This window comes from Callospermophilus lateralis, chromosome X (assembly GCF_048772815.1).
Source record: "Callospermophilus lateralis isolate mCalLat2 chromosome X, mCalLat2.hap1, whole genome shotgun sequence".
Classification (NCBI taxonomy): domain Eukaryota; kingdom Metazoa; phylum Chordata; class Mammalia; order Rodentia; family Sciuridae; genus Callospermophilus; species Callospermophilus lateralis.
In genome coordinates this window covers 35,597,451-35,606,877 of record NC_135325.1, presented here as the reverse complement: position 1 = coordinate 35,606,877, position 9,427 = coordinate 35,597,451, and the positions used below count along the sequence as shown (strand labels likewise).

At 49.5% G+C, this 9,427-nt stretch overlaps 1 protein-coding gene across 2 annotated transcripts; it reads left to right on the top strand.

The window, feature by feature from the left end:
• The first annotated feature begins 423 nt into the window (after positions 1-423).
• Positions 424-8,594, top strand: Wdr13 (WD repeat domain 13). 2 transcript variants are annotated; one of them, XM_077106888.1, is made up of 10 exons: positions 424-614; positions 961-1,040; positions 1,736-1,976; positions 2,699-2,808; positions 3,173-3,303; positions 3,904-4,211; positions 4,991-5,171; positions 5,272-5,413; positions 7,798-7,916; positions 8,325-8,594. In XM_077106888.1, the coding sequence occupies exons 2-10, from the start codon at positions 1,000-1,002 to the stop codon at positions 8,507-8,509; spliced, it is 1,458 nt and encodes a 485-aa protein (XP_076963003.1). In that variant the 5' UTR covers positions 424-614; positions 961-999; the 3' UTR covers positions 8,510-8,594. The 2 variants fall into 2 exon arrangements, with proteins under 2 accessions (XP_076963003.1, XP_076963004.1); XM_077106889.1 differs by lacking the exon at positions 424-614 and having other exon boundaries at positions 729-1,040.
• The last annotated feature ends 833 nt before the right edge of the window (positions 8,595-9,427 follow it).

Sequence of the window (9,427 nt, the reverse complement as noted above, 5' to 3'; positions counted from 1 at the left end):
GAGGCTAAGGCAGGAAGATTGTGAGTTCAAAGTCGGCCTCAGCAACTTAGTGAGGCCCTAAGCAATTTAGCGAGACCTTGTGTCTAAATAAGGTATAAAAGGGCTGGCGATGTGGCTCGGTGGTTAAGCACCCATGGGGTCAATCCCCGGTACAAAATTAAAACAAAAACTAAAGGAACCTACTAAAGATTTCTGTGTGTATTTTATTCTACTATCTAAGATTTGCTAGGATTGTGCTGCTAAAAAGCAGCCTCCACCATCATCTTTAAAAAGTTGCACTGATTTCTAGTGATTGATTCATGTGCTTATCACCCCGCCCTCCCGGGAACCCGTGGACGTCATCCCTATGTATATTAAGGTGCCAAAAAGGAGTGGTTAGAACTCAAAGGGTGGAGCCTCCGTCCTCGTACCGGAAACTACTGTCCCTCAGTGCGCCTGCGAGACTCCCACGCCCTGCGAAGTGTTCCTATCGATTCGCTCAGTGCTCAGCAGCTCTTTCTGTTAGCAGGCGGCCATCTTGCCTAGAGCCTGAGAAAGGGAGAAGAGAGAAGGAACGGGTGACAGTGGTCTCAGGGCCGCCCCGGGGGCCTCAAGAGCCGGAGGCAGCCCCGGAGGTGGTCCTCGATCCTGGGCTATGCTCTTGGAGCTGAGAAGGGAAGGCGGAGGGCGGCGGGGTCAAGATGGGTGGGGAATGTCAAACAAGAACTGCTAGGCGGGGGAGGGGCGTTGCTATGGCGACTGGGGAGGGGCGGGGTCAGGTCTGAATTGCTGCTGTGAGTCACCCCGGCGCTGCCCAGGAAGGGCAGGGTGGGGGTGATGACCATGGTAACAGCCCAGTGGGGTTTCGCGACGTCCCTGGCGTGGAGGGAATCCGTATCTATGGCAACAGCCACCTGGCAGAACGGGCGGAACTAGATCCCTTCGCCTGGGACGCTGACATTCCAAGCCCTTATCCTGCAGGCTCCCGCGGGCGGACAAGCCAGAGGAGGAGGCCGGGGAATGGCCGCGGTGTGGCAGCAAGTCTTAGCAGTGGACGCGAGGTGAGGCGTGGGGTCGGAGCCCATGGGAGCGGATCTTACTATGGTGCATGCGCAATGGCGATAAGTGAGGCTGGGCGGAGAACTTGCCTTATGCGGCTGCGTGGGCATGCCGGAGGTGAGCATGCGCAGTAGCAGATGTGGGGGCGCTCCAGAAGTGAGATGACCCGGCCTGAGAGAGTTCTAAACAGCATGCAGGGAAAATGTGGTCAAATATGGGCATGCGCAAAGAGGCTACGGGTGTGGAGTGGGGGCGGTAGACCTCAGGTTGGTGACTTCTTAGCACTACCGTTGCCCCCTCCACACCATAGACTTTTCCATGATCACTGAATGTGATCCCATCACCACACCACACTAACCGCTACCGTTGCCTCACACTAATCATTGTCATGCCAGTCTGACTTCTATCACCAATGCTAGACTGATCCCTGTTCCTGTTTGTGTGACTCATTCCCCCCATACCACCCCAACAGAGCTGCAGAATGTGTTGTCCTCACACTGACCTCATCACCATGCCAGTCATTCCTGCAGAATCACCCCTATCACAGACCAGGAGGAAACCCCCCATCAACACCATTGATCACTCTTGCCACCCTGACCTCAATCACTGCCACATACCTCATTCGCGGCCCTATGTCCCAAGCTGATTGATTCCCTTTGTCCTGTGCCTGCTGCCTGCCTGCATCCTGACCCTGCAGGTACAACGCGTACCGCACACCAACGTTTCCACAGTTTCGGACCCAATATATCCGTCGGCGCAGCCAGCTGCTGCGGGAGAATGCCAAGGCTGGGCACCCCCCAGCACTGCGTCGGCAGTACCTGAGGCTGCGGGGCCAGCTGTTGGGCCAGCGTTACGGGCCCCTCTCTGAGCCAGGCAGTGCACGTGCCTATAGCAACAGCATCGTCCGCAGCAGCCGCACAACCCTTGACCGCATGGAGGTGAGCCCTGGTCATAACTACCTATCATGCATCTCCCTTGCCTCCACTACATTCACCACAGACACTTGTCAAGCACTGATATGTTCAAGGCACTCTTCCAGAATCTTAGGGTCAGCAGAAGATAAAAAGAGATAATATACCAATTTAGCCAATAAATACACAATAAACTTGATAAACAGGTTATAAACAAGATAAACATGTCAGTAAACATAGCAAGTCAGATAAATAAGTCCATAATTATCATGGTGAGAGTAAGAAGTGCTAAGATGGAAAAATAAAACATTCTTAAGGGATTAACAAAGGACTACTGTGTGGGTGGGGTGTAGCTCAATGGTAGAGCACATGCATGAGGCTCTGGGTTCAATACCCAGTACTGGAAAAAAAGGGGAGTTGAATGTTTGATGGGGGTGATCAGGGAAGCCTGCTTTACTTCAAGAAGGTGACAACTGAGACCTGAATTAAATGAGAGACTGAGCTAACTGGTTTTCTTGGGGAAGAGTACTTATTCTTTGTGCAGAGAACACATATTGTGTATGTACTGAGCAGAGTGGGGTAGAAACAGGAACAAGTGAAGAAGCCATGCAAATGAGCTATGATTGTGGTGGTGGGGGATGTGTGTGATGAGAAGGGGTCAGGTTCTAGATATATTTTGAAGGCTCCAGACCTCAGAGGTTCTCTAGGGCTGTTTTTAAGATATCCACCTTGATCTTCTCTGTCTGCAGGACTTTGAGGACGATCCTCGAGCCCTGGGGGCCCGAGGGCACCGCCGTTCAGTCAGCCGTGGCTCCTATCAGCTGCAGGCACAGATGAACCGTGCTGTCTACGAGGACAGGTATGCACTGGGGGCAGCTGAGTGATGGACATTGTTTTTCGTTTTTTGGGTTTTTTTTTTTTGGTATCAGAGATTGAACCCACGGGTGCCTAACCACTGAGCCACATCCCCAGGCCTTTTTATATTTTTTATTTTGAGACAGGGTCTCATTAAGTTTCTTAGGGCCTTGCTAAATTGCTGAGGCTGGTTTTGAACTTGAGATCCTCCTGCCTCAGCCTCCCAAGTTGCTGGGATTACAGGTGTGTGCCACTGTGCCTGGCTGGGATGGGCATTCTTGAGGAAGAGAGGGGCCCTGGGGCATGGCAGGCTGAACACCCACACCTTCCTCCTGTCACCTTCTTCCCCATTTCCTTTTGGGGCTAAGGCCTCCTGGCAGCGTGGTGCCCACATCAGCAGCAGAGGCAAGTCGGGCCATGGCTGGGGACACATCGCTGAGCGAGAACTATGCCTTTGCAGGCATGTACCATGTTTTTGACCAGCATGTGGATGAGGCAGGTGAGTCAGTATATGGTGGATCCCATCACCAATATTTGTCCAATCATCCATCCAAGGTATCCTTTTCCAGAATGCAAGGCCTCTGACATGCCTCTCAAGGAGGAATTGCCATCCATAAAGCCTTTTACAAACTCAAAAGCCCTCTCCAAAGTGGTCTGCAAAGTCTTGGTACTTTATATACTGTAAAAGGTCTCAGAAACCCAAGAGAGCACTTTGCAGGAGGCTGCCTGGGTTCATGAGTCACTGGGAAGAATTCAAAGCCTTTGCTGATGATGAATTCCCTTGCAGAGAGCAGAGTAGGCTATGCAGTGTCAGGTTTTGCAAACTGCTGACACCTGGATGATTGTAAAGTGCTCGCTAAGACAGTAGGAGCTTTTTCACATTGCAGAAGACTTGAAATCTGCAAAGTACCTACTGAAATTTAGGGAGCATTTTGGCAGAGGTTACAACTGTCTTTGTCAGCCAAGGAAAGCCCTTTGCTGAGGTCACCATTCCTTGTGCAATGGGGTCCCAGTCCTCTGTACACATATCAGAGCCTTTTATAAACAAAAGTGCCCAGCAAGTGTGCTGACTCCCACAAATGGCTCCTTGGCATTGCAGTCCCAAGGGTGCGCTTCGCCAATGACGACCGGCACCGCCTGGCTTGCTGCTCACTCGACGGCAGCATCTCCCTGTGCCAGCTGGTGCCTGCCCCACCTACTGTGCTCCGCGTGCTGAGGGGCCACACCCGTGGTGTCTCCGACTTCGCCTGGTCCCTCTCCAATGACATCCTCGTGTCCACCTCGCTGGATGCCACCATGCGCATCTGGGCCTCCGAGGACGGCCGCTGCATTCGGGAGATCCCTGACCCTGATGGCGCCGAACTGCTCTGCTGCACCTTCCAGCCCGTCAACAACAACCTCACTGTGGTCAGGCTCCAGGGCACCTGCTTACAAAGGGCAGGCATGCTGGGTCCGAGGGCTATCCATAGGCATCAGAATATAAAGTCTAGGATCCCTCCCTAGTCCTGTCACAGCATCCTTACTGTGGTCAGACTCAAAGGGAAACCTGTCAGAGAATGGGAAGCACAGTTCTGGGTCTGAGATGGCCTTGCTGAGGTAGACTCTAGGGGGTGGGGCTGGAGGTGTAGTCATGATTCTGGGACCCCTTTGGTCCCACTGCTCAAAGTCCTAGTTTTCACCTGCATGGGGCTCTGGAGAACAGGGTGTTGAGGATGAAATTTCATCTAGTCTCTCAGTGGTGGCCCCACTGTAGTCAGACTCCAGAACAGATTGGTCAGAGGGTAGGAGGAAGTATATGAAAAGTCTGACGTGACCTGGGGGTGGAGGTGTCAAGTACAGGGAACTGTCCAAGAGTGAGCTGTGGTTTGAGGATGTTTCTTGTTTCAGCGGGAGCAGCCTCTCAGTCTCCAGGAAGGAGCAGTCAGGGCACAGGGGAAAGCTGTTATGTTACTGTAGGCCTGGGAAAGCCCTGTGGTTTTCAGACTGGCCAAGGGTCAGCATTATTGCCGTGACCCCTTTAGTACCATGAGCAGCTGTTCTACTGTGGGCAAATTGCCAGAGAGACTAGCAAGAGAGCAAAGGGACATGACTGAGTCACCTTCTGTTCTACCCACTGTACCTCCCCTCTGGTCAAACTCAAGAAGAGACCGTTGGGGCACAGGATGCTGTGTTCATTCTACCCACAGGTGGGGAATGCCAAGCACAATGTGCATGTCATGAACATCTCCACTGGCAAGAAAGTGAAAGGTGGCTCCAGCAAGCTGACAGGACGTGTTCTTGCTCTGTCCTTTGATGCCCCTGGCAGGCTGCTCTGGGCGGGTGATGACCGTGGCAGTGTCTTCTCCTTCCTCTTTGACATGGCCACAGGTAGGCAGGCCATAGACCTGCATCTGGGTGCTCTGCCTCTTATCCGTACAGGGCTCAGCCTTCACCTTCACCTTTGCTTCCCCTGCCTCCACTGCTGTAGGAAAGCTGACCAAAGCCAAGCGGCTGGTGGTGCATGAGGGCAGCCCTGTGACCAGCATCTCTGCCCGTTCTTGGGTCAGCCGTGAGGCCCGGGACCCCTCGCTGCTCATCAATGCTTGCCTCAACAAGCTGCTGCTTTACAGGTGTGTCCCTACCCCCATCAAGTTCACCTCAGGGGGGCAGGGCAGGAAGGCCTTCCTCCTCCATCAGACTGGGAGAGGAGCCTATCTCCCTCATCAGATTAATTTCACTGAGGGTGGAGATCTGGCTTCATAATATGATGACAGGCCTTGTGTTATATATAGCTCAGTGGTAGAGCACTTGTCTAGCATGTTTGATTTCCAACACCCCCCCTAAAAAAAATAACACTATCTGTAGTTGTGGCTCAGTGGTAGAGCACTTGCCTAGCATGTGTGAAGTATTGGGTTCGATCTTCAGCACTACATAAAAATAAATAAATAAAGATATTGTGTTCATCTAAACTAAAACAATTTTTTAAAATATTTTTTAAAATTAACAATTATGGTGATAATAACAATAATGTCAGTAACAGCTTCTATATGGCAACTGCTATGACCAGGCCTGTGCAAACTCCTTTCTGTGAATCACATTTAATCCTTACACTAATCTGTGAAATAGGTACTGCTATTATCTCCATTTTACAGTTGAGCACACTGAGGCATAACAGATCAGGGTCATGGGCTGGAGGTGTAGCTCAGTGGTAGATGCTTGCCTAGCATGAGGCCCTGGGTACCATCTCTAGCACCACACAAAATAATAATAATAATAAAATAAAGAAAAATAAACAGAGTCCCTTAAAGCTAAGGCCTGTTTTCCTTCCTTCCTTTTATTTATTGTATTTACTTATTTTGTAGTGCTGGGGGTAGAATCCAGGGCCTCACACATGCTAAGTCCATGCACTGCCACTGAGCTATACCCGCAGCCCTATATCATTGTTTGGCATTTCTATGGGGGAGAATTCCCTTCCCCCACTCACCACTGTCATGTTACCCAGATGGGGCTCTCATTCTGGGCTGTGCACTGGAATGACCTAAACCACTTAGGCCAGCCAGGCACAGTGGCACATACCTGTAATCCCAGCAACTTGGGAGGCTGAGGCAGGAGGATTGGAAGTTGGAGATTAGCTAGAGCAACTTAAGGAGACCCTGTCTCAAAATAAAAAGGGCTAGGTGGTTATGGCTCAGTGTTAGAGCACCATGGCTTCACTCCCCAGGACCACACATGCGTGCAAACAAAGTCATGACTAGGTCCTACTCTAGTCCAACAATTTCAGAAGTTCTGGGTGGGCCTAGGTTTGGTATAGTGAAAAAGTCTCCAAGCAATGTCTGGCCTGGCCTGGCCTGAAAACCACTGTCCAACAGGATGTCAGTTTTAGAGATTGAACCAAGGACCTCATACACTCTACCACCAAGCACATCCCCAGCCCTGTTTAATTTTGTTTTAATTTTGAGAGAGGGTCTGCTAAGTTGCCCAGGCTGGCCTTGAACTTGGCAATCTTCCTGTCCCAGCCTTCTGAGTCGATTATAGATGTCTGCCACCATACCCAAGAACAGAATGCTTTTTAATTGTACTATTTATCTTCTTTAAGAAATCTTCTATATAGATATACATATTTACTTTTTTCTTTTACTTCTAGTATGTTCTTTTTTAAAAAAATATTTTTTAGTTATTGATAGACCTTTACTTTATTTATTTATATGTGGTGCTGAGAATTGAACCCAGTGCTTCACACATACCAGGCAAGTATGCTATTGCTGAGCCACAACCCTAGCCCTTCTAGTATACTCTTAAGTTTTTGCGCACTTCCCTCCTCCTGCCACCTCAGCCCTCCCATTGCCACAGCAAGGATGGTGACAATAGGCATCTTTTCCACGTGTGTTCTCTGCCCTCAAGTCCCACATGTTGAAGGAAGATCATTGTTTTACAGAAATTCTCCCCCCCGACCCCTACATCTTGTTTACATCTCAAGTTTATCCCTAGAAGATGTCTTGTGGAATCTCACCCCCAGGTTACCCATAGTAGCTGTACCTCATTTTCTTTAGTAACTTTAGTTTTCTACATGGTGGACAGACTGAGATTTGTACAGCCACTTCCTTTCTCTGAGCCCGTCTTGACACCAGATCTTTTAGAGATGCTTAATGAAAAACTAGTTGACGAAACCCTAGAAGCTCCCGTTTGTGTCTACTGATATGGTTTCTGAACCCTCATGAAAACACACAGCAGCTGTACTTACAGGTGTATACTATCCTCTTAACACTGGATTTCATGCCAGGCATAGTGGCACATGCCTGTCATGCCAAGTATTTAGGAGACTGAGGCAAGGGCTTGAGCCTAGGAATTCAAGGCCAGCCTGGGCAACATGGTAAGACTTCTAAGAAAGAAAAATCGATTTCATGAACCTTAAAAAGAACTCAGGTGTGGGGGTGGGGACACAAGACTGGCCTGCTACTGGCCCCCTCCTGGATCAAAGGCTTTGTCCCGACCTGCTTTGTCATCCTCTCCTCAGGGTGGTGGACAACGAGGGGACCCTGCAGCTGAAGAGAAGCTTTCCCATTGAGCAGAGCTCACACCCTGTGCGCAGCATCTTCTGTCCCCTCATGTCCTTCCGCCAGGGGGCCTGTGTGGGTGAGTCCCAGAGGGGCAGGGGGCCTGGGTGGCTAGGGAGGAATAGATACCAGGTCTGCTATTGTCCTGGTTCAGACATTACAACACCCTAATGCCATGACTTTCTGGGCTTCATGTCCTCTTATGTCCTGTCAGCCTCACACAGGAACTCACAGCTCCAAAAACTTTGAACACAGACCACCTAATAGCCCAGAAGCTTTCCAGCCTGAGACACAGGCTCCCAAACAGCCCAGAAATCTTACCTTATACACGTAGAACCCAAATCGTCAGATGACCTTCCATCTAGGAATGGTCCCCCTTTTCAAACTTCCACAAGCCATGCTGGGTCTTCACAACTCAGATACCTCAGGGCCTTTATACCCGCAGCACCCCAGTCATCCTGATGGCTTCTCCCTCTCACCTGGACAGTGACAGGCAGTGAGGACATGTGCGTGCACTTCTTTGATGTGGAGCGAGCAGCCAAGGCTGCTGTCAACAAGCTGCAGGGCCACAGTGCGCCTGTGCTTGACGTCAGTTTCAACTGCGACGAGAGTCTGCTGGCCTCCAGTGATGCCAGCGGCATGGTCATCGTCTGGAGACGGGAGCAAAAGTAGGGTCCTGCGAACCCTGTGCTGTCCACCAACCCCCACCTCTTACCCTGGTCTTGCATTGTAAATAAAGTTTCTGTGGTTGTGCTGAGGGCTAGCTCCCAGGTCTGCCAGGGGCGGCATGGGGGAGTGGGCAGCTCTGGGACCCATGGTGGAAGGGGGTACAATTATTCATGCAGTGTTGTGTTCTTTCATTCAACAAGCACTTACTGAATGTCTGCTGTATCAGCCTTTTACAGTCATGCGTTCAACAGTATTGAGCACCAGCTGTGTGCCAGGAACTGTTCTAGGCCCTGAGGATACAGCTGTGACCTAAACTGACAGAAATCCCTGACCTCATGGCCCTGTATCCTAATAGAGGCAAGCACACAATAGACAAAAGCATGGCCAGTCCCCAACTTATGATGATTCAACTAACGATCTTTCTACTTTACTATTTTTTTTTTTTTGCTAATTAAGATATTTATTGAAAACTTTCAAAATGAATCCATGAAGAATCTACAATTTTAACTGAGATTATGTACTATTTTTTTTTTATTGGTTGTTCAAAACTCTACTATTTCTAAACTCTATGATGGTACAAAGGCATACCCATACAATCAGTCTGTTTTTTTCACTTTCAGTACAGTGTTCAGTAAGTATCATGAGTAGTCAGTACTTTATTATAACGTGGGCTTCGTGTTTGATGAATTTGCCCAACTGTAGGCTAATATAAGTGGTCTGAGCACATTTAAGGTAGGCTAGGCTAAGGTAGGATATGTGGTAGGTTAGGTGTATTAAGCGTATTTTCAACTTATGATATATGTATCAGGATATAACCCTGTTGTAAATCAGGAAGCATCTATGTGTAATAAGTCAGCTAAAGATGTGAAGAAAAATAAAGCAAGGAAGGGAGATAGTCTAGGAGTTGGGGTTGCAGTCTTT